Source organism: Panicum virgatum, chromosome 3N (assembly GCF_016808335.1).
Source record: "Panicum virgatum strain AP13 chromosome 3N, P.virgatum_v5, whole genome shotgun sequence".
In the NCBI taxonomy this organism is placed as follows: domain Eukaryota; kingdom Viridiplantae; phylum Streptophyta; class Magnoliopsida; order Poales; family Poaceae; genus Panicum; species Panicum virgatum.
This window is the reverse complement of record NC_053147.1, coordinates 26,145,392-26,168,456: the sequence shown is the minus strand read 5'-3', so window position 1 is coordinate 26,168,456 and position 23,065 is coordinate 26,145,392. Positions and strand designations below refer to the sequence as shown.

Sequence of the window (23,065 nt, the reverse complement as noted above, 5' to 3'; positions counted from 1 at the left end):
TTTATAAAAATTTTGCATTTTGACTTTATAGATCTAAACAGGGCCTCAGTTAACCGGTTAATGCCTCATTTGAAATAAAGAAAAACCATAAGCATTTAAAAAGTACTCTTTTTGCGAGAGATTTCAAAAGTGTTCTAATTCCGCAGGAATAAATTTTCTATGCGCCCTTTCGCGACAAATGATGACATTCTATGGATCTCCTTAGAATTGCTATAGGATGCATGAAAATGTAAGAATTTTCGAGAGAAACCGACATAAAGTTTGATCTTCATGGAACTTTTATTTTTTTTATTTTTTTGAAAGGACCCTGGAACTTTTATTTGTGCCTACTTCATGATCTCTCTTGCGAAGATTTCACGTTTTTTCGGTGTTAAATCAAATGCTATATGAGAGACTGTCGGACATTTTGATTTTATACGTAGAGTTGCAAAGTTCGGTGCATCTCTAAACCCATAAGAGCATCTCCAACAAATTACCCATCCCTCCCCTCAATACTAAAAAATTAATGTTTTGGTGATGGAGATGTTCCAGCAGATTACCAATCCAATCACTATTACCTATAAATTTACTTAGAACACAAAATTAGTTATTTGTGATGGAAAGAGAATATATTTTGGATATGAGATATAAGTAATCTGTTAGAGATGCTCTAAGGTTCTGCGCTGGGCGCGCACATACAGTTACTGCATTACTGTTTTTTAAGCAAAGTTTCCCCATTTTACTCGAGAGAATAAAACGTCACCACATTACTATTACCAACGACCTGAATGTGCTATCATAACTTTCGGCCGTTGCGGCCGCCATGACCATGTTCGATCGGTTGCCAACGAGATCTGAACAGCTACAAGCTTTGTCCAAGCTCCGCCTTGTTGTTCTGCACGCAGCTAGCATTCGGCTAATCATCAGGCCGTGAGGTGGCGAGGCTCGGTTGGTAGTGCCTGATACGGTCGGGTGATGAGTTGTGTGCTCGGTTGGGTCGATACACGTACATGCCATGCAACCGTCGTCGTATCATGGCGAGGATAACGTTGTTTTGTTATACTTATGTATTATCAGGGTGCGGAATCGATCATGGCGTTCTCGTCGGTTAGTATATCCTGCCAGAGAATTCCTGCTCGGCTGCGGTGTGGTGCGGTGCTTGCTTAGTGATCGTATGATTCCCTGGAAGCATCTTTTCGTCGATGCTCTCTTAGACTCCACTTGCAATGTTTTTTCGTCTTCTGAAGCTGCACTTGCAAATTGCAATGTTGTTGGTTACAGAGTGCGCTGTCGTATGATACGGAGTAGAAAATACACGATGTTTGCCGAACCAACCCGGTCTATCTTCCTACGGCCCAGGAGCAAATCTTTGTTTACCGGGTTATCTTGTTTGTCACTATCAATCTTTTCTCAGTAAATACTACTCGGTGGGTAGTTGTGTAGGCTCATTAGTCGTGTAAAGCTGTGCAAAACCGTTTCGACCATTGAAACCATTTAAACAGCCGTATATATACCTACTTTTTGCTAAATGATGGATGGCAGACCGTTCATCATTTAACATTTAGACTAACACTGCCTACTGGTTTATACACTGAACTCTACATTTGAGTATTTGACAACCTGCTCTCATGCAAACAACTCTTCCAATTCCCTCCTCATTGGACTTGGAGGACTGCTGATGCCGGCCCATGCAAATAGCCATTGAGCCCAGTGGGCCAATTACCAAGCAGGCCCGTTCGCCTATCCAGCGGCACGTCGCCGAAAACCGGGCGGCAAAACGGCGACAAGCCCCACCGTTCCCGTGCAAACAATTCGACGGCCAGTGCCCTGTGGTCCGCCAACGGGCCCGCTCGCCAGCCACCCCGCGCACGGCTCCCCGTAGACCACCAGTCTCTGGTCCGCCCTCCTCCCGTTCCGCTTCCCCACGACACAGCTGACAGCTCACGAGGGATAACGCCAAACCAGACCAAAACCCTCCTCTCCTCTCCCCCCCACAACCCAAACCCTAGCCGGCAGCCCCCTTGATGACCGCCGCCGTAGATGCACAGGCTCTCCCTCACCGTCATTGACGCCGCTGCCGTCGCCATGCCCGCGGCGCTCCGGCTCGGGGGCTCCCCGGCGCCCCGCCTCGCCGCCGCGCGCCGCCAGGGCCCGCGCCCTCCGCCGTGGCTGCGCTTCGGCTGGGGCGGCGGGGCGCGGAGGGGGCTGCTCTGTTCCGCCGAGGCCGCCAGGCGGGGCGGCGACGGCGACGACGCGGAGGCGGAGGTGGAGGAGGCGCGGAGGGGAGGCGGGGGCCGCGCGGCGACGGAGAGGAGGATGAGGAGCGGGGCCGCGGCCGCCGCGGTGGGGACGAGCGTCGAGCTGCTGGCGATTCCCGGGGTCGGGCCGCGCAACCTCAGGAAGCTCGTGGACAATGGCTTCGAGGGCGTCGCGCAGCTCAAGCAGCTCTACAGGGATAAGGTGCGCCTGCTTGTGTTTCGACTTTTGCTGGTTTGCGTCAATGAAAGCCTGCACCCGTAACAGCATTTCGGTCATCGACATATTAATTCATTACTTAACAACCACCCTAAATGGCCACATGTCGAAGATTCGTACATGTGTGTACCTTTGGGCTTCTAGTTTTGGTTAGTAACACTTATTATACACTACATAATACGATGTAGTACATTGTTTATGGTATCGATGCTTCATTGTACAAGCCAAAAAGTTGGATCCCATGTTGTGCACACATACAAAGACAGTATGCTGGCTGTTGATGGAATGGTTGTATCTTGAAATCACAAGGTATCCTTTCACTACTCACTAGAAAGTAGAAACTAATAGTGTGAAGTGTGAACTATTCAAGTAAATGTTTGCACAATTACAGAGGGCTCTGAATTTCTTAAGTAATCAAGGATATGTGTAACTCAAAAACACGTGAAATTAATGTGGTACGATAATTAAAAAAATGTTATGTTCTACAGTTTTGGATTTATTGGGTTGTTGGGAACTGAAGCAAGACAATGGTATCCTCAAACCCCTTACGCTTGAACTTTCTTAAGGAAAACAAAGTCCATATTGGAGTATTTCAAATTGACTCACTCAAAATTTTAACTGAACCATGTCCATTGTGCATGGAAATAAACAATCATTATGGTGTTTTGTTCTATCTGCCATTCTTGATACATCTCATGCTATTAGTTTGCCATTCTTGCCAAGGCCTTTCAGGTGGTGTTTGGTTCGACATTTTTGCCCCGTAATCATTCACGCTGCTATCAGATCACGTTCCATCTTGTTTGATTGGGCTAGGGCAGAATGGTAATGGAGGGATGTGATACAGGCGTGTGCAAAGTTGATACCGATAACCTCCTAGCGAAATCCGATCACGACACGCACTGTTCTCTCCATCTTGTAACCAAACAAATGACGGTATTGATTACACTGTATCAGGTAGCGCCGGCAATCGATTCCATTACTGTTGTCACTCCTTTGACCGAACCAAACACCACCTCAGTTCTTACATGGTACCTTAAATTTTCATCAAACCATAAGACAATACTTCAGCTTCCTATCACTCAGTTCGATAGTTCATTGTTGTTTACATTATGGTGCGAAGTTTACGCTTTCAACATTCAAACACTGTTCTCTCAATTTAACGCCGGTCTTATGCTTTACTAACAATTTGCATGCTCATGCAGTTCTTTGGCAAGTCTAGTGAGCAGATGGTTGAGTTCTTACAGAGTTCTGTTGGCATTGTACATAAGAACCATGCTGAGAGTATAACTTCTTTCATCAAAGAGAGTGTCGATGAGGAGCTGAAGGATACAGATTCATCTAAACCCACTCAGAAGAAGAGGCTTACCTTTTGTGTGGAAGGGAATATTAGCGTTGGGAAGACTACTTTCCTCCAAAGAATAGCTAATGAGACTATTGAACTGCGTGATCTTGTAGAGATAGTTCCTGAGCCTATTGATAAGTGGCAGGATGTTGGACCTGATCACTTCAATATATTGGATGCCTTCTATGCTGAGCCACATAGGTATGCATACACTTTCCAAAACTATGTGTTTGTGACAAGGGTCATGCAAGAAAGGGAATCTCAAGCTGGAATAAAACCTCTCAGGCTGATGGAAAGAAGTGTATTCAGTGATCGGATGGTAGGTCAATCTTTATTGCAAATGTTAGTTCATGAACTGATCATGCATTTCAGTTGCCTCTGATACAATTATTAATTATCTTTATCTAACTTATTGTTCTGTTAATGTGTCCCAGGTGTTTGTCCGTGCCGTTCATGAAGCTAATTGGATGAATGAGATGGAGATCAGCATCTATGATTCCTGGTTTGATCCCGTTGTGTCATCGCTCCCAGGTCTCATTCCAGATGGATTTATCTATCTAAGAGCTAGTCCAGATACTTGCCACAAAAGAATGATGCATCGGAGAAGATCAGAAGAAGGTGGTGTTACACTTGACTACTTGCAAGGTTTGCATGAGAAGCATGAGAGCTGGTTGCTTCCTTCAAAAGGTTCAGGTCCTGGTATATTATCAGTCAGTCAACTGCCCATGCATATGGAAGGCTCCTTGCCTCCAGAAATACAGGATCGTGTATTTTACTTGGAAGGAAATCACATGCACTCTAGTATCCAAAAGGTACTTACTCCCAGTCTTTTAAATTCTTGGTTCCAGGAAAGACATCAGACCCTCAGAGATGCCTGATGGTAAGTGGTATTTCTTGAACTGTTAATGTTAAGGTTCTTGAATGAAAATGGTTAAATTAACATGATCACTGAGATTTTATGAGTTTTCAGGGGTTTTATTGGCTGGTTATAAGTTTGATTTCGTAATAAATGTTGACTACTATGTTTTAATTTGATAGGGTGGACAGAAAATGCATATCTGCTGTGGATCAATGCACTATAAATATGTCATTTCCTCATGCTACTTAGTGTACACGTCATCATTTCTTACGAACTGTCGGTCTATTGTTGTAGTTTCTTCTTAGCACACACCCTATCCAATGTTGGAATCAAAATGCAACTATAAAAAATGATTTACAATTCAGAATTAGATTTTAATAATTTTATTATACTATATATTATGCCCACTAGGTTGACACTGGTTCCTGGTGGCATCCAGCTGGTTGCAACCTAGATTTGCATCACTACTCCTGCATCACCTTCAAGCACTCCAGTTGAATTGATCTTTTTCTATGCAGGTCCCTGCCCTTGTCCTGGATTGTGAACCTGACATTGATTTCAACAAAGACATAGAAGCTAAACGACAGTAAGTTTGTAGACCTTCCCTACACAATCTGTGTTGTTACTAGCCCCAATTTTTACTCATGAAATGGAAGTGGATCTTTTACTCCAGATATCGCTTATAGTTCTGTTCCAATCACTGTTTCCTGAATTGAATTCCAACAAATTAATTTTTTTCCTACGTAGACCTTGACCTACCTGTAAAAAATGCTGCTTTCACATTCAACATCTATCTTTGTCTGTGTAGATATGCTCGGCAAGTTGCAGAGTTCTTTGAATTCGTCAAGAAAAAGAAGGAAGAAGCTCCATCTGAGCAATCGGGTGCCAACAAGGGTCGCATGAACCCACAGGTCATGCTTCCTAAGAGAGGCCGCCTGTGGGTCCCTGAAGGCAACCCTTTCGCGGGCTCCCCTATGAACCTGGATTTCAGAAGAGCCATGTCTTCATACATTTCAACCTAGGACTCCATGCGGAAAGAAACTTGCCATCCTCACTCATTGACCTCGCAGCTCAAACCGCCTATGCTTTTAAGGTAAACCTTAGGTTGCTCGATGCTAGCCACTGATGTAAAATAGCCCAGCTGTGGCTCCGTCCTGTAAATTATGATCGTAGCGCTAGTTCCACGTTTTGCAGCACTAGCATCAGCGTCTTTCTGATTTGATACTAATCTGTACCTTACGTTCGGCTGCTTGAAGCATTCTGTTGAACAGATCTGGAACGAGAACATGTGCATGTGCTGCTTGCCTTCTTGGACCAGAGCATGCACCATGTGTATCACCTTGAAGGTTCCTGTTGATGATGCTATGCGTTTTAGTTTCCTCGACCTTTCGGAAAGGCTGCGTTTGCCACCCTCGAGGATTGACCGGTGAAAGCCCGTGGTTGAAAAGGGCGCGCCGGTCAATGGAAGCGTCCACTGGCCGGCGCAGGCAACTCATTTGCAAGTGTTGGGTATCTGGCGGTTGAACTCCCAACATTTGTGGTCCGTGGCGGCTGATGCTCTGGTTTGGTGGTGCCATGCGCCATGGGGCAGCCGGAACCTGGTGAACACATGGAGGATGGAGCTATTTGGTCGAACCAGCGCGCCGCAGTCCGCAGGGCACGGGGGCGGCGCAGCGTATCGTGCAGGGAGGGTTAGCCATGGCGTAGCCCAAGACGGACCGAACAGCTAGCTCAAGACTGACCTCGTTGTTGCAGTTGCAGGCATGCCTGGATTCCCTGCACAACTTTTGATGAGGGTGAGGCCCCGCCTGTGGAATTTGAATTTCTTTGAGACACCGGCCGCTCTGAAATTTGCCTGGAATTCAAACGTTTCTTCAAAAAATACGACTTGACAAGCGCAAAGGCAAGGGCACCTGGACCCGAGGGTACTGTGCTGTCCAGTCCAGTGTCGGGTGTCGAGGGAAGGGGAATTCGACCTGTTAGCCACGGTAGGCAACAGACACTGTCCTCGCAGGCACCCGGGGTTCAGAAGCATCTCCCCCGTGGCACCTGATGGTGTGGGCCGCTCTACGCCAAGAGCCACACATCCCACATGCGACGCGAACGATCCTTGTCTGCGCTCGGCGCCCGAGTGGAGAACGTGAACGCCCCGAGGACAAGAACGACCACCCGACAGCCGGCGACGCGGCGGGCAGCGGGTCGGGGACGGAGAGCAGCCGCCACCCCCCCTCCCCACCAGCGTGTCAAACCGGAGAGCAGCCGCAGCAAACCGTCGACCTGGTCTCCCCTCCCCGCCGTTCCGTACAGAGACCGCGACGCCGCCGGGCGCCGGGTCCCCGTCTCGCTCGCCTCGCCTCGCCATGCCCTCATCTGTTCGTCGACCACACACGGCGCTCTCAAGTCTCTCGCCTTGTGCCGTCGTTGTCTCACTTCATCGACGTCGACGGAGAGTGATATCCTTCCGGGTGTTTTGGAGGCCAAGTGCACGAGAAAACCGACCGTGTGGCTGTTTATCCAGATGTCTCAGTGGCGACCGGTGGCAATCAGGCACGCATTTAAGATAAGCTAGGGCTGCAGACCTCTCGTTAATGGAAGGAAATAAAAACTTTCCTCTCAAAGAACAGTAAAGAAAGAGCAGTACAAAAAGTGTAAGGAAAGAAAAGACCGGTGAGAGACGGGCGCAGCAGCGTCACTGACCATGTCGCCGCGAAAGGTCACTGGGCTTGTTTTTCAGCGACCTCTTTTCACCTCGAAAGGTGAATATTCTTTCCACACGACGTTGCTGCTTTCTACGGACACAAAAAGTATCCTACTGGCAATGCATACTGGCCTCTAGCCCGCTTGCCAGCCGGGCCGGGGCCTGCCGCCGGCGTCGAGATCCGAGGCAGCAAAGTGCTTGTTGCTCTGCGCTTGATACCAGCAGCCATCGATGTCCCATGTCCGATGTGCATGCACCTCCTCGCATTCACCGTGGGCGCGGTGACCGGCACGTTCAAACAGTCACGGGGAGATCGCGGTTCTCGGAGTCGGAGGAAGCCACCGTGTGAACTCACATGCGCAAGGCCATATTATAATTTAAACAAGTTCACGTATGACTAGACGCCTCGTGCCCTGTTAACCTAATGATAAAACAGTGACCATTGCAATGTTATATAGACGTCCCACATTACTTAAAAAAATAGACACTGCCGTAAAAAGAATTGTTCTTCGCTGTCAATATTTTCAGTTTACCTTCTTGATTGTGTTAATCTATGCAAGAGAGCATCAGTCCTAGTTAGGTGCCGAATCGTCTAACAAAAACAAAGTCCAGAAAAGAATTTTGTAATTTCACAATGCACCAATAATCTTAATCACCTTTGATTTTATATTGCTTAATAATATCAAGGTTGGATGTACCATAAATCATAGCCACTTTCGACTATAACAAATAAATTTGAAAATGCTTGTGCATGCTCGCAGACATGGATACAACCATCACAACTTCGTGTAGCGTTCCGAACATGCATGCGGTTAAAATACACTGTAGGTGATATTTCTTACTACCTTCGTATCAAAATATAGCTATTTTTAGAATTTTTTAAAATCAAATCTTTTAACTTTGACCCTAGATGGTAAAAAAATTATAAAAATTCGGGGATAGGATATAGAGTTCTTTTGGTACTTCTTCTTGTTTTCGCTTGTGATGATGTTCTGTTGGTAGTTAGCTGAGGGTTGAGAGAGTGCTATGTGGTCTGAAGTTTGCGTTCCGGAAAACTGGTATCCCTAGTTTTTTTATCTAACTATTATTACAACAATGTTACCCTTTTTAAAAAAAATCGTAAAAATTAATAACATAAAAGTGATACTAGTTTATTCACAGTAAAAACAACTATCACAACACACCTTTTCTTTAAAAGTAATTATTTTTAGAGATATTATTGGTTATAGATGAAAATATTTGATTTTTACTAAGTTAAAAAGTTGTTATATTTTGAGACGGAGCTAGTATATTCCTTTTAGAAATTTTACCGGTTAGATGGAAAAACAATGCATTCAGCGAATATCTGCCTAAAATAAATGAACCTTTCGGAGGTAAAAACCATTTCTCTAGGCTACTGTAGCATTTAGTGACTCGCACTCGATTTGCACTTAGTTCGTCCTCAACCTCGCCTCCTCATCCTCAGCCCGAATTCATTTCACCGGCCTCCGGCACCTCACCGGCATCCGGGGTGTCGCAGCCTCCTCCCACCTCCCGCCATCAGCATAAAAAAAGAGAGAGAAAAAAAAGGAAAATCCCCTCTTCCCCTGACCGGGGTCGCCGCCGCCGAACACATCTCTAGTCTGCTTCCACTGGAGCACGCCACCTCGAATTCTTCTCTCGCAGTCGTCGCCCTCCTCCCCTCTACTCCCATGTACTAAAGCGGGTGCGCAGATCCATCCGGACTTGGATCGATTCCTTCTTTCCTTGCCAGTAAAACCCAAGCATTCTTGGATGGACTCCGTCCCTGCCTGCGTCGGCGGCAAGGAATCGGATTAGGAAAAGGTGGGGGATCAGGGTATTCGTTTTGGGAAGGAAGGGAAAGGGGATGGGAGGCCTCTGCTCGAAGGTCTCAGCCGTAGACAAGTCGCCGAGCGACACAACGCTTGGTCGGAACCAGGTTGCCGATCATGAGCCAAGGGCGGCGTTGGAGGTGGAGAAGCCGCCGGTGTCCGGCGAGGATACTGCGGCGGCAAAGCGGCTGGAAGAGCAGCGACAGTCTTTCTCGTTCCTGGAGAGCGTCGTACCTGGGCTTGCTTTTAATAGCGGGGCTAACGCCGGCGGCGACGCGGGGTCCAGGACCTCGCCGCAGCTGACCAGGTCATTGTCGCAGAGGGCTGGTTTGGGCAAGGCAAAAGCTGGCGCTGCCAAGGTTTGAGGAATTCTTGCGCTTCTTGTTTGATCTATGCTCAATTAGACTGCAACAACACATGTTTTGTTAAGTGACAGTCAACTTTGTATTTGTTCCAAGTGATTCTTAGTCATTTGTTAGATTTCAGTGATATACGTGCACTGTCCCTACACATAGCATTATAGCAACCAAATAATTCTAATCATGATGCTGTTGGGGACATCTCTCACTATCAGTATCTATATTCTTCTCTATCATTTGAATTTGGGAAAATTTCTTGTAGCAGATCATGCCATTTTGTGTCTTATAAAATAATATGCTTATTTAGTCCTGATTGACATCCTTGCAAAAGAAATTGAGTCATTAATGTTCTGTAAACAAGTTATAATTAAACGGTTCATCATGCGCAAGCGCAATTGTCTATGGTATTGTATTTTGGCAACTACATGAACTCCAATTATCCTTTTTTATGATCCGATGATTCTATACCTCAAAAGTCTAGGTTGAAAGCTGTATATATGGTGGAAATTGTTAGATAGGCATCTCTCTCATTCATATTCATTTCTTTTTCTTTGCTGAAACAGGTTTCTGAAGTGAGCTCAATTTTAGGTAGAGCTAGCACTGTTGGGCTTGAGAAAGCAGTGGAGGTTCTAGACACACTTGGCAGTAGCATGACAAGTTTAAATTCTAGTAGTGGTTTTGTGTCAAGTTATGCAGCGAAGGGAAACAAAATATCTATGTTGGCTTTTGAGGTGGCAAATACTATAGTTAGAGGCTCGAATCTGATGCGTTCTCTGTCGGAGCCTAGCATAAAGCATCTCAAAGAAGTAGTGTTTCATTCAGAAGGTGTTCAACACCTTATATCCAGAGATATTGATGAATTACTCAAGATGGCAGCTGCTGACAAAAGGTTTGTGCTTGTCTGCAATTCATATCATGTAATCTAATTCTTAATGCTTGTCATGCACTACCCTGTCAGATATATATTGAAAAAATTGCACTGCATGTTTCCCTTATATCTTTAATTTAAGTCCTTATTCCTTAATGTGTTAATTCCTACAGGGAAGAATTAGAAGTATTCACAAAAGAGGTTGTTCGCTTTGGAAACCGTTGCAAGGATCCTCAGTGGCACAACTTGGGCCGCTACTTTGAAAAGTACATCCCCCCCACCCCCCGGACCTGCATCTGTGAATGTGTTTACTTTAGGCTACTAACTTGTATTTCTGTTTGAATTCCTTTAGGTTGGCATCAGAACGAACACCACAAAATCACCTGAAAGAAGACACAGAATCAGTAATGCAGAAATTGGTCACCTGTGTTCAGTGTACAGCTGTAAGGATGCCTGGATTTATTTAGCTTCACTGACTTACTCGCTAGCCGACCTGAAATTGCTTCGGACTAAAATGATTCGTTTGTTCTTGTTGTAGTTAATGACTTACTTGCATCACATACAGTGTAATTGTGGCTGCTTCTTTATTGCTACTCGAACCAATAAATAGTTTAAGACACTATCTTTGCTAGACAGTCAATAAAATGTTGCATTCTCTTTGGTGTTATAGTTGTCAACACTTCATTTTGGTTACATCTGATTGAATTTGTTTGCTTCCTTGAAAGCTTTTAGCCAGCATGGCATTTACTACCAGTTTCAGTATCTATGGACTCTATGCTCTATTTTCTTGCTGTTTCAAAATGTTGGTCAACCTGTAATGTGGAGTTAGACATTTAAATTTTGATCATCAATAGACGAATATTTATCTAGTTCTGCCAGATGAACCTTTTATATTCTTTTTTTTGAGAACTGACCTTTTATATTCATTGTGAAACTTTCATAATATACAACTTTTGTGATTTGCAACAATGTATTAGAACACAAAGTAGTAGTCAAAATGAAATGCTGTTGTCGATTCCTATATTTGCTCCATATGGGCTATAGGTAGTACAATTGTATTATTTGAACAGAGGAATCCCTAACATCATTGATGAAGCTATGTGTGTTTTCATTTTGGCATTTGCCTGTCTTATTACTGACTTCTCTGCTGTTTCTACTTTTTGCCCTCAGGAATTATATCATGAATTTCATGCTTTGGATAGATTTGAACAGGATTACCGTCATAAACAGAAAGAACAGGATGGCTTGAGTTCAAGAGGTCAGTTTCGTTTGTGATCTGTAATGCTGTATTAAATATAGCCTGCAGTATGAACAAATTGTGTACCCTACCCTGAGTATGAGTAGGTAACAAATAAAACTCATGATCCATCTGAAGGATTTGTTGGGCAGTACGTATCTCATTTGATTAACCAGTCAATAAGAATGGATAATATGATTTCCAGGCATAGTTTTAACTTTTAATTAACGAATCAGAAAATAACTTGTGTCTGACTTGCAGGAGACAGTCTGGATATACTAAAGCAGGAAGTGAAGGGTCAGAGTAAGCATGTTAAAAGTTTGAAAAAGAGGTCACTTTGGTCGAAAAATTTAGAAGAGGTTGGTATGAGGTGCCTTTATTAAAAATCTATCATATTATCAAATGCTGGCAACGGAAGGCATTTTTAGGATATTGATTACCACTAAAAATTTTAGGGCACTGTGCATATTACTAGCATCCTTTTCTACCATCTTATTGAAGGTTTGAATAGTACTCTTTTCTTCCCAGGTGATGGAAAAGCTCGTAGACGTTGTCCAGTTCTTACATTTGGAGATACATAACACCTTCGGTCGTGCTGGTATAATCTTTATGAATCCTACTTATTTTCGTAGCACAGTTTGAACTACTTTTGACCGCTAGTGTTTCTTGATTTTGGTTTTTTGAAGAAATATATTTGCTTTGTCTGGGGGTATATTTATTATGAGAACTGAGATTGAATTCTGATGTATTTGGTTAAGTCTATTATGTCTGCAAGTCCTTTTCACTTGGTCGATTCAAAGACATAAATGGATGACTCTTTTACCTAGATACTTCTTATGTTTCTTAGATATTTTCGAATCTTTTGTGTAGTTCATATTTTCTTATAGTTCATGAAATAATGATCTAAAAACACTCTTAGACTCACAGTCAGGCAGTGCACCATGTGCACATATATTATTTAATCCTGTTAGCAAAATGTTGATTTAAAGTTGCAATTTGGGAGGGCAATGTGCACCCGTGCCATTATCATATGCATAGAACTTTCAAGGTTTTCTCCTGTCATTATAATAGTAATGTTTCAACCATATGAACTGCACAGTGCATTTATTATCTAACTTACATTGCCAGCTTTTGCGGTGACTCATGCAAGGATACCCCCCACCCAAATTGTTGGGTAAAAGATGTCTTAGTTGCATGCATGCTAGGACAACCTTAACTATTCTAAAAAAACTAGACCCCAGAGGAAAGACCGCCCCCATGGCATTTATTTAAGAAGAATCTAAACCACAGCTAGGTCTAGAAAAGGTGTCTAGAAAAGGTCGCGAAGGTTGCCTGCCCAGGCGGCGCTCCCTGCATAAGGCAGTTTGCACAGCAAGGTGCCTTTTTTTTTAATATGCATTCTTCAGCCCTGGTTGGGAGCGCCACATCTGGTGACTCAACCACCTTGCTGTGCGAATGTCTGCATCCTTAATTATTCTTTCAGTTTGTCTCGGTATGTTACTGAAGTCAACAATGATGCTTCTCAAAGAGCTGCATGATTCTTATTGTGTACTACCACCTTTGTGGGTTGTGACAATGATCTAGAGTTTCTTGCATCTATCTGACTGTAGACAGTGAAGAGCAACAAGAACCTGTGAAACACTACAATAGATTGGGACCAGCAGGCCTTGCTTTGCATTATGCAAATATCATCAATCAGATTGATAATCTTGTAAGTGTGCATACTCTTCTCATCTTCTGGAGTCTTACTGAACTATTTCGTGATTAGAAGATAATTTAGTCAACCTTCCAACATCAACCATATTGTGAGCTATCAGTGCAATAAGTCTTTAGTCAATTCCCATTTCATGTTTCAAGACTACCAGAAATGAGGACCATTTTTACAAGGACTGTAATCAATTGTAGTTTATGTTATAAATTGGCATCAGAAACTGCCATGCAAGCTCATCTTCATGGGACGATTGCTTCAACTTTATTTTCATTACAATATCTGAACAAGGCTTGATCAATTTATAGGTTTCTCGATCATGTGCAATGCCTCCAAACGCAAGGGATACCTTATATCATGGTTTGCCACCTACTGTCAAATCTGCTCTTCGTACTAAGCTACAATCTTTTGGACTCAAGGAAGAGGTATGCCAGGCTGGAGTCTCAAATTGGCTTATTGCTATTACTATGATCACACAGTATGAATCACTATGCCATGCTATGCACCTGAACATGATTCTGCTAATGGATGCAGCTTACAGCTCCTCAGATCAAAGCTGAAATGGAGAAAACTTTGAGATGGCTTGTCCCTTTTGCTAGTAACACAACAAAGTAATTTAATCTTTCCTAATCACCTATGATCTGACTATTTACAACTGGAATTGCTCATATCATACTTTGAATGTGGTTACTTGTTCATGGCAGGGCACACCATGGCTTCGGTTGGGTTGGAGAGTGGGCAAATACAGGGTTAGCATCTGTACAATCATTCTAAATAGAAATCGATAAAACTGAGGTTTCCTCAGTGATGTAAATAGAAATTGGTGAAGGTATGATTTGTCTCTGACAACGTCTTTCCTGATGCAGATCTGAGTTAAACTGTAAGCTATCAGGGCAGATGGACATGACCCGAATCGAGACGTTGTATCATGCTGAGAAGGAGAAGGCTGATGCGCTTATACTTGAGCTTGTTGTGTGGCTTCACCATCTTATCAGTAAATCAAGAAATGGCCATGTAGGTGTAAGGTCTCCCATCAAATCTCCCATGAGCTCACCAACAAAAAGGGGTGCCTCAATCACACTGTTGGCGGGCAAAACGAACAATTTGTCACCAATTCTGACACAAGAGGACCAGGATATGCTAAGGGATGTCAAGTACAGGAAATTTGTCCCTGGAATAAGCAAAAGTCAAGAGTTTGACACAAAGTCAAGTCACAGCAAACAGAGTAGGCTGAGTAAGAGTAATAGCCACTCTCCAGCCAGTGGCAACAGGAAAGACTTGATCCCAGTTAGGAGGTCTTCCATGCTTCCGGTTATTGACTTCGAGATTGACAGGACCAAAGCTTTGGATCTAATCGACAGGCTTGACGACTTAAAAATACAATGAACATTGAAGCTAACTTGAAACATAAACATGAAATTTATGCCGTCGTTCTTGAAAGCGCCAGCAGGGATGCGAAAAAAATAGTATGTATCAGCAGGCCACCCGTCAGAGACTCTGTGGTGAGGAACTAGTAATCTGTCATTGGAGCTGAGAAATTGGTGGTAGCAAAGATGGTATCGTAATAGGAAAAAAATGTTGTAAAAATTATGTCGTGTCTACCTGTACAAGAAATGGAAAGTGCAAGTTTTGAAAAAAGGCGGTAGAAGGATCTAGATGTCCTAAATTTTCATGGCCACTTGGCTGAAATGGTTTCGATGCCCGGCAACTCCGCATACTGTATAGGATATCTATTCTCAGAGCCCAAAACCTAACCTCAGTACTCCCATTTAACAAATCATCCAGAAGTACACAAGCGACTAAAAATGCATCGCTGCAACCTTCTTTCGCTTCTCAAACTTCCGTTACACAGTGAGCTCAATCAAGTCATTATAAAGATCAGCTCGGTTGCTCGGGACTGCCTAGTAACAGCAGCAGCATTTCTGATATGTTGCTTTTTTAGATGTCTAGTCTTTAATTCCTCGTACAGGTGCAGGAAAAACTGTCCTACAATTGTGCCACAAAGTGACAAAGAACACTACATTGTGTTGTACTATGAACAAGCACATCTCTAGCATCTAAAATTATCTGATATCTCCATTGGCTATGCTGGAGGTCTCTCGAGCGCCACCCAACCAAATTTGCCTTTCCTATAATCTGACAATATGCGGAAAGCTGCTTGGTTCGTGTCTCCATTGAACAAGAGAATAGAGAGCTTTGTAACAAACCTGCGATTTGTCGAGCATGCCATTAGAACATCAACTTTAAGTTCTAGGTCCATATTGAAAAGAACTAGAGGGGATCACTCAAAGCATACATTTTACCGCAGTCGTTATCTACATCAATCTTATATCGCCTTCGAAACGCTTCTGAACCTGTTCAATATAAGCCCATCAGCAACAATTGAAGACACTCACACATAAAAGCATATAAAAAGCACATGGAGTATTACTATCAGGTCAAATATAATATGGTAATCATTAGCTTATAAGAAAACAGACCTACTGCAGGGTGTCTTATCAACATTTGTACAAGAATTGCCGCCACATCAGGGAAATCATATGACCTTTCTCCAATATCATCACATATAGCAAGCTTAATTGCAGCTGTCTGGTCACTAATTCGCATAGGCAAAATTCCAGGTGAATCTAGCAACTCTAGGTCTGTTCCAAAACGAACCCACCTGTTCAGAGTCACAAATGTTAGAAACCAAATAATGCAAATGCATGATTATTTGTATGGGTACACAATGTAAAATTACACACATGCAACTGCATAGCTTACTTAAGCTCTCTTGTGACACCTGGTCTAGGTGCTGCTGGGCACATTCTTCGTTTCAGCAAGCGATTAATCAAGGAAGATTTGCCAACATTTGGATATCCAACTATTCCAGCTCGAACCTTTCAAGGCACAGTAGAAACAAGCAGCAAAGTAAACATGTCATGGTTGATCATTATTTTGAATAATCAGCAGATTATTTGATTTAGCAGAAATTCCAAGCCAATGAAAACAATAAAACCAACAAAATATCAAACAGATTACCGGACGAGGAAGTAGTCCCTTTTCCTTTCGCTTTGTGTTCACACCAGATGCTACTGATTTTGCCATCCTACCTAATTTCATTGTACCCTGAACACCAGCAAAGAAAATGGTGGGAAGTGAATGGCATATGTGTCGGAATCAACCAGAAAGGCCTGGCTAGTCAGCTGCCAAAACTCAACGAGGCTATCTTACCATGCCCAGCTGCCCATTGGCGAAGACAACTTTGGTGCCCTGATTAGCAAAGTAAGTAGCCCATGCATTCCTGTCCTCAGTTGAGATCATGTCCTCGCGATTCAAGACTATGATCCTTCTCCGGTTGCCTAGCCAGGAGTCCATCTGATCATACACAACATGACTTAGTATCACATCGAGTTGGTGTTTTGTACACACAAATACAAGCAATCACCTAAAGTATAACCTTAGGGTGGCTGGTGGACAAGGGAATCCTAGCATCACGGATCTCTATGACAACATCCATGAGCCTTAACTGTTCCTTCAATTCTTTCTCCGTTTTTGCAATGTGACCAGGATACCACTGCAAAGTGCCGATTGAATGACATAAATGAACATTAGCCATTTATAATGCAAAATATGGTAGTGAGTAGATATGCCGGATAATTGATTCCACTAACGCACACCTTATATATACCTGCACTGGGCGCAGTGATCTGGTCCAGTAGCGCAAATCAGCATCCAAGGTTTCCCAGTATGTCTCTTCGTCAGACTCCTCGCCTGCATACTGTGGGAGACCTAATCTCTCTTCCTCATATAAACCAAGCAATGTGTCACCAGCAACCTAATAATGAACCATAGAATGAGAAAAGCGAACAGTGTGTCTGAATATCAGATTGGTACCCCCCCCCTTTTTTTTCTGAAGAAAACAGACTGGTACCAATGGTTGCGCCTAATCCAACTTATGAAGCCATAATTATTGTATATGATGCTTTGAAAGGCAGTTCACAAGCTGTTGAAGACTGAAACTGGAGCCTTTGTTAGTCGTACATTTTGGTAGGTAACATAAAGATATTGCCTAACTATTTTTGGCCCAAAACCTAGTCCGTTTTGTTTCAGTTTTCGGATTTGTTCTCTATTAGTAATTAAAAAGAAAACGATTACTAGGAAAGGGCAGGTTTTCGGCGATCACACTCTTTTCTTTTAACCCTGAAACTGAAAACAATCGAATAACTACGACTCAGTCTCAAATAGTAAGGACACAGGCTCTGGAATCAATATTAGGACAACACAAATATATGCAATCACGGAATTTTTCTAGGGCTATTCGCAATTGGATTCGCAACTTGGCAGCATAAATCACAAGGAGCCGAACATATTCAATTCTTTCTACGCGTATTCTTTCTCTGTTTTGTTGCTTTCCTATGTAGAATACGCTGAAGCGCATGGAACCGAACAACTCCAAATGAGAGGAGGCCGGCAACAAAACATCTAACACAAGCATCGAGTCAAAGCAACAGAAGAGGAGGAAGAAAAGCAAGAACCGATGGGAGTGGATAAATCAGGCGATACTGAGCCGGGAATGGTCCACAAACCATGGCGGATTCGCTGGCTGCCCTTAGAAGCACTCGGCGAGGAAGCGTCCTGACGGGTAAAGGCGCCGCCTTTATCCTACCCAGCCCCCACGCCAGCGCCGGCGCGAAGGTGGTGGGTGCGGCCCAGGAAGCGGAAGCCATGGCGAGGGAAAGAGAAGGGATCGAGGGGATAGCCGAAACGGGTGGGCTTTCTCCAACGGTGGTGGAGACCCAAAACCCAAATTGAGTCCTAGTGGGGCTGAAAGGGCACCACCCAAAAACGTGGGTCGTGGACCTCGGACGGGGGCGCGCGGCAGGCAGAAGAAGGGGCGATGCAGCGGCAGAGCGCCGACGAGGGTGGAGCTCGGCCGGGGGGGCGCGGCAGCGGGGCGGAGCTGCTCCGACCGTGGCGCAGCTCGGGCGAGGCGGCGGATGCGAAGGAAGGCGCGGGCCGGCGGGCGGAACGTGGGGGCGCGAGGCGATGCGGCAGAGGTTGCGAGGTTTGGGTCCCGTTGGAGATAGGCTTAGGTTGGCTGGCTGTCAACGAGCCAACCTCCAGCGAGTCGGCGAGCCCAGCCTTGGAATGCCAGTTCTCCAAAGTTGCAAAAGTGTAATGGTCTGGATCCAAAAAAACTCAATGCGAGCTTCGACCCCCCCCCCCCCCCCCCCCCCCCCCTCCCCCTCTCTTGTCCTCCCCCTTTCCTCTTTAAGGATAGCTCTGCCTTCTCTTCGGAGGGTCGTTTTTGCAGTTTGCAACAAATGATTCTTGAACTTGGAAGCCATGACAACATCGTACTTCAGGTGCAAAGCAGTAACACAACAACCAACAGATAAACTCGCCAATTTAACCAAAATAAGCTCGACAAGGTTTGTCTCGGAACATATGCGCAGCTTCTGTTAGCTCTAATTCATAAATTTACATTAAACTGTACAGTATAAATACATCTGCCGAAAACTGTCAGGCTAGCTAGAGATTTTCAGATGGATGAAGCAACACGCATAACCCATCTGGCTGCATCCTGACGATCTGGCAGCAAAACCTTGCTCACACCAGCAAACTAGAAGACATATTGCTTATATCTTACTACAGCGATCGGCCCAGCTGCCCAGTGATCAAACCGGTACTTCGGCAAATCCTACCATTTCTACAAAAATTAGCAATTACTCAGGTTCGTCAAATGACCGCAGGAAGGTTTCGAGACGACTATGACAAAGCATCATGAGTTTCTCAATGATGAACCATGCAAGGTGGGAGGGCCGCAGAACACGGAGCATAAGTAGGATCCTTTCAAGGTGTTTGAGCATCCTGGAAGGCTTCTAGATAAAATAGTCCTGTCGCACCACAGTAATAAAGTCGCCAGAGAGTAGATCATCCTCTTTCTGTTTACCTCCTGTTTCACTGTTACCTTGAATATGCCAATATATTGGGGGAAGAGGTGTGTACAGATCTGTATAGTTGTAAAAGAAAAAAAGAGTTACCATGGTGTCACTTTTGATACGAGATTTAGATTCTGTAAGCCAAACTATTTCACACTGAGAAGAGAATAACTGACAATATCCGTCCAACAACAACCAAGAACCAGAATACAGAAAAACAAGTTTCCATGCCCTTGCAAAACAATCTAGAAACAAACCTTAAAGCATTTGAAAAGGACACATGTTAGCACATAACAAGTAGTAGGTGCAATAAAATCTTCTAAATGGTAGACCATTGCTTGATCCAAAAATATGAAGACAACGATTTGATGTCCTGACAACAATTGCTAAAAGAATAATTGCCATTTATAGCACCAAATAACTTTTCAATTCAACCAACTTCACTGTTAAAAGTTTTAAAGAACTTTAGCAGGGAGTGCCAGATTGGTGCCCAGTACAGCAGTAGCATAAGCACCAACTCTTAACGACCACAATACAAGGGTGGTAAGGGAGAAATTGGTAAGTCGAAACAAAGTTACCAGAACAGTTATCAATTCAACCAGTTTCACCACTACGAGATCAAATAACTTCATTAGGTGTTGCAGGATTGATTCTCCGTAAAAGTATAGTGCAAATCTATAATGCTTAAAAAACATAAATTGCCATTTATTTAATGCTACAAGGCTACTAACGTGGAAATGGATAACGTAAAACATCAGTGACCAAAGTACTTATGCTCAGTTCTGGGGAGGCCCCATAAGCATGTTCGCATAATGTTGTCGTAAGTGCGTATGATGCATCACATAGCAAACATTGATCTTTTCCCAATAAAGAATGGCTAGATCATGATTCACTAAAAACTTTGAAGCAATTACCTGAAGAAAGGGTTGGATCATGTTCTCTTGTAGAATGCAGCACAACAGTACCAGTAAGCACAGTAAGGAATCCGCAAATCTCGGAGGCAATACTGCTTATACTCTGCCCGGACCAGTCCTAGTTGTAATTACACAACAGAGGTTCAACAAAAGGATCAAAATGTTAGGAATTTGTGGAAGTTCCTCAAAATTAGCATACCTTGAACATTATGGCACTTGCTAAAATTGTGAGGGATGTGAACATCGCATAATAGATGGGAGAAACAACCGCAGTATTGAAAGTGTCCAATGCCTGGACATTCAACATAATGTGAACATGCAAATCAATATCGTAAATGTAATTACCTAAATTTTAAAGTTCATGCCGACTGCACCTTGTTCAGGTAAACTAACTGAATAACTATGCATGTAGCTGAAACAGTTGCAAACAACCAGGTTTGGAAATAGCAAGCCTGGTTTATACCCTCAATTGTAAGCTTGATAGCAATGCCTACTGCCTTGATGCTCATTACCTAGCAAAAGAAAAGGCATAGAAACACTTCATAAAAAAACAAGGGAAAGTTGGTTTTAAAAGTATGGCAATGAACATGATTTACCGTCAAAGATCCTATGACCGAGCAAATTCCCACATAAACCACTATATTGGTCTGGCCATAGCGGGGTGCACAGTGCAGCATCAATACCAATGAGATCACCAACGCAAAGGCCGCATAACAAACAAAGGCTGCAGAGAGCAAGGAGAGACATTACACGACACACATGAAAACTCAATCAACTGGTCAGTTTTGATGATTGATTTTATATTGGCTGATATATAGGGCAATGTATTGTCCCATAATGCATCAGTCAATCCTTTTGATTTGACTCAGTTACTTTACAGAAAAGCAAGGTTGTATGAATTTCATTACAAAATTTAGATAGAATAACATGAAGTAATGTAAACAGGTATATTTCAAAAGCATTCTACCTATTAGTATTTACAAAAACATACAGATAGATTATTGTGTGTGTGTGTGGGGGGGGGGGGGGGGGGGGGGGGAGGTAAAGTGTGTGTGTTTTACCAAGTCGATGTATAAAATGATATCTTTGTGATCGGAGGGAATACCAGGTTGTGTTGCCAAGTGCCAAATCTGCGCCACTGAGCTTGGTGTCTCTTCTTCGGGCGCATGGAGGATGATTACAGTTGACCCAACTATACAGAGCACACAACCCAACACACCCATCCGCTGCAGCTTCTCATTCAGGATGAAATGGGCTAGAACAGCACTGCTCCGCAGAGATCACCACACATGCATACGAGCAAATTAAAACAAAAATCAATCCACGAGATTAACTGTCTCTGATCTCAAGATAGAATGCAGCATGGTCATTTAGCAATCATCCCATTCCTACCTGACAATTATGCTCAGCGCCCCAAGTGGGGTGACCAGGACGGCAGGCGCAAACATGTAGGCCACGAAATTAGCAATTTCACCGATCAGCACTGCGAAGTTTCAAGCATGTCCATTATTTCTGCCATATATCTTGAAGAACGAGCTGACCAAAGAAATCAGGAACATACTAGTAACCATCCCAACCCACCATAATGGCTCCAGGAGGTATCCATAGCCCCCAACACCTGCAATTTCCATCACGAAAACAGATTTCGCATCATTGAAATGTACCGGACATGAAGGAAGCGACTTTTCAACATCGTTCATCACGTAAACTACAATGAACGCCTAAAAATAGAATGAAGCCAAGAACTCGATGCGCTGCCCATGATTGCAATTTGCAACAGAAATAACGAAAAGGGGAGAGGAAAAAGCAGGCGCCTTTTTTGGTCGCCGGTGACAGAGAGGGAGCGGGGTACCTGCGCGGGTGCCGGCGGCGCCGGCGCGGCGGAGGCCCTTCTTCTTGACGATGAAGCTGACGCCTATGAAGGCGGAGGAGGCGACCGCGAGGAGTGCACCCGTGAGGTTGGCGGTGAAGAGGTCGCCGCCGGCGTTCGGAGGGGCGGGAGTCATCGACGGCGCGCGGGGGCGGCGGCGCGAGGCCGGCGCATTTGGGGCGGGCCCAGGTCCAGATTTGGAAATGGAGGCTGGGATCGGTTTTTTTGGATTTTTCGTGCTTGAAATTTGTGTTTGTTCACTGGAGAATGCGTTGGTGGTTCCCGGTGTGCGGGGGCGGAGTTGTTTGGTTTGTCCCCGCGAGAACAGTGATATTTTGACCGCTAATTACGGTATTAAATAAAGTCAGTTTACAAAACCAACTTCAAAACCCCGCGCTAGTAATCTTGAAGAATTTAATGAGGTATTTGACTGCATGATTAGATGATGATTACTGTAGCATCATTGTAACAAATCATCGATTAATTACCATCATTAGATACGTCGCGAAAAGTTATACTCATTTCTGAAAAGATTTTACGAATAGACTTCATTTAATATACCATGCATGAGAGATTCTTTTTTCGGAAACGTGTGCGCTAGAATTCTAGCGTGATCGAAACAAGGCCAGAGACAAACGGTGGGGCGAGGTGACAAGTGAGGTCAGTCTCAGTAGAAGTTTATAGAGAGTTTCGTAGTATTAAATATCATCACTTTTGCTGACAGGACAAAGAGAGAAAGCTGGAGTTTCATGGGATGTGAGGAGAGTTTCATCACCATGAAATTCATCTGGCACAATTATTTAACTTTCAGTCTTGATAACTGTGCCTTTGAAACTCTCACTGAGACTGGCCTTACAAGTGTAATCGGAGATGGAGATTCGAAGTCCATGAAAAGAGGAGAGGTTTTTCATAGTGTGATCCGCTTAACATGTTTGCTTGGAGTACATGTGCATACGTTTTTGATTGACTTATGCACTGCAGCACGTGTGAAAAAGATTTG

The 23,065-nt window shown here is 43.9% G+C and overlaps 4 protein-coding genes across 6 annotated transcripts; 2 read left to right on the top strand and 2 right to left on the bottom strand.

Annotated features, from left to right (window-relative positions):
- The first annotated feature begins 1,936 nt into the window (after window positions 1-1,936).
- Window positions 1,937-6,012, top strand: LOC120665382. Its single transcript, XM_039944944.1, has 5 exons — window positions 1,937-2,439; window positions 3,657-4,115; window positions 4,231-4,608; window positions 5,174-5,241; window positions 5,464-6,012. The coding sequence occupies exons 1-5, from the start codon at window positions 2,020-2,022 to the stop codon at window positions 5,675-5,677; spliced, it is 1,539 nt and encodes a 512-aa protein (XP_039800878.1). The 5' UTR covers window positions 1,937-2,019; the 3' UTR covers window positions 5,678-6,012.
- A 2,768-nt stretch (window positions 6,013-8,780) lies between these two features.
- On the top strand, window positions 8,781-15,008 carry LOC120665380 (protein PSK SIMULATOR 1-like). The gene is made up of 12 exons (XM_039944942.1): window positions 8,781-9,544; window positions 10,108-10,433; window positions 10,586-10,678; window positions 10,765-10,855; window positions 11,583-11,670; window positions 11,911-12,008; window positions 12,178-12,247; window positions 13,260-13,360; window positions 13,666-13,782; window positions 13,892-13,968; window positions 14,062-14,106; window positions 14,224-15,008. Exons 1-12 carry the CDS (start codon window positions 9,221-9,223, stop codon window positions 14,741-14,743), a joined length of 1,950 nt encoding a protein of 649 aa, XP_039800876.1. The 5' UTR covers window positions 8,781-9,220; the 3' UTR covers window positions 14,744-15,008.
- Window positions 15,009-15,154: 146 nt separating this feature from the next.
- On the bottom strand, window positions 15,155-18,415 carry LOC120665381 (DAR GTPase 3, chloroplastic-like). The gene is made up of 9 exons (XM_039944943.1): window positions 17,926-18,415; window positions 17,028-17,174; window positions 16,797-16,913; window positions 16,571-16,714; window positions 16,379-16,465; window positions 16,121-16,236; window positions 15,838-16,019; window positions 15,654-15,711; window positions 15,155-15,564 (listed from the first exon to the last, which is right to left on the bottom strand). The coding sequence occupies exons 1-9, from the start codon at window positions 18,064-18,066 to the stop codon at window positions 15,441-15,443; spliced, it is 1,116 nt and encodes a 371-aa protein (XP_039800877.1). The 5' UTR covers window positions 18,067-18,415; the 3' UTR covers window positions 15,155-15,440.
- A 301-nt stretch (window positions 18,416-18,716) lies between these two features.
- LOC120665379 (probable magnesium transporter NIPA6) lies at window positions 18,717-22,305 on the bottom strand. Of its 3 annotated transcripts, none has more exons than XM_039944939.1 (9): window positions 22,048-22,302; window positions 21,757-21,813; window positions 21,588-21,678; window positions 21,301-21,461; window positions 20,792-20,919; window positions 20,570-20,707; window positions 20,395-20,487; window positions 20,196-20,313; window positions 18,924-19,352 (listed from the first exon to the last, which is right to left on the bottom strand). In XM_039944939.1, exons 1-9 carry the CDS (start codon window positions 22,199-22,201, stop codon window positions 19,222-19,224), a joined length of 1,071 nt encoding a protein of 356 aa, XP_039800873.1. In that variant the 5' UTR covers window positions 22,202-22,302; the 3' UTR covers window positions 18,924-19,221. The 3 variants fall into 3 exon arrangements, 2 of the variants coding, with proteins under 2 accessions (XP_039800873.1, XP_039800874.1); XM_039944940.1 differs by having other exon boundaries at window positions 21,777-21,813; window positions 22,048-22,213; XR_005671155.1 differs by lacking the exon at window positions 20,395-20,487 and having other exon boundaries at window positions 18,717-19,352; window positions 20,541-20,707; window positions 22,048-22,305.
- Window positions 22,306-23,065: the final 760 nt, after the last annotated feature.

Bases quoted from the DNA above. Each gene is read 5' to 3' on its own strand.
- LOC120665382 (XM_039944944.1), top strand. From the start codon at position 2,020: ATGCACAGGCTCTCCCTCACCGTCATTGACGCCGCTGCCGTCGCCATG. The intron at 4,116-4,230 runs GTAGGTCAATCT...AATGTGTCCCAG, and splicing joins GTGTATTCAGTGATCGGATG to GTGTTTGTCCGTGCCGTTCA. The intron at 5,242-5,463 runs GTAAGTTTGTAG...TTGTCTGTGTAG, and splicing joins GACATAGAAGCTAAACGACA to ATATGCTCGGCAAGTTGCAG.
- LOC120665380 (XM_039944942.1), top strand. From the start codon at position 9,221: ATGGGAGGCCTCTGCTCGAAGGTCTCAGCCGTAGACAAGTCGCCGAGC. The intron at 13,361-13,665 runs GTAAGTGTGCAT...ATCAATTTATAG, and splicing joins TCAATCAGATTGATAATCTT to GTTTCTCGATCATGTGCAAT. The intron at 14,107-14,223 runs GTTAGCATCTGT...TTCCTGATGCAG, and splicing joins GGAGAGTGGGCAAATACAGG to ATCTGAGTTAAACTGTAAGC.
- LOC120665381 (XM_039944943.1), bottom strand. From the start codon at position 18,066: ATGGCTTCCGCTTCCTGGGCCGCACCCACCACCTTCGCGCCGGCGCTG. The intron at 17,175-17,925 runs GTTTGTGGACCA...GTTCATTATTAG, and splicing joins CAGCCAGCGAATCCGCCATG to GTTGCTGGTGACACATTGCT. The intron at 16,466-16,570 runs GTAAGATAGCCT...GCTGGTGTTCAG, and splicing joins CCAATGGGCAGCTGGGCATG to GGTACAATGAAATTAGGTAG.
- LOC120665379 (XM_039944939.1), bottom strand. From the start codon at position 22,201: ATGACTCCCGCCCCTCCGAACGCCGGCGGCGACCTCTTCACCGCCAAC. The intron at 21,814-22,047 runs GTACCCCGCTCC...TGGAAATTGCAG, and splicing joins CGCCGCCGGCACCCGCGCAG to GTGTTGGGGGCTATGGATAC. The intron at 21,679-21,756 runs GTATGTTCCTGA...GAAACTTCGCAG, and splicing joins GTGGGTTGGGATGGTTACTA to TGCTGATCGGTGAAATTGCT.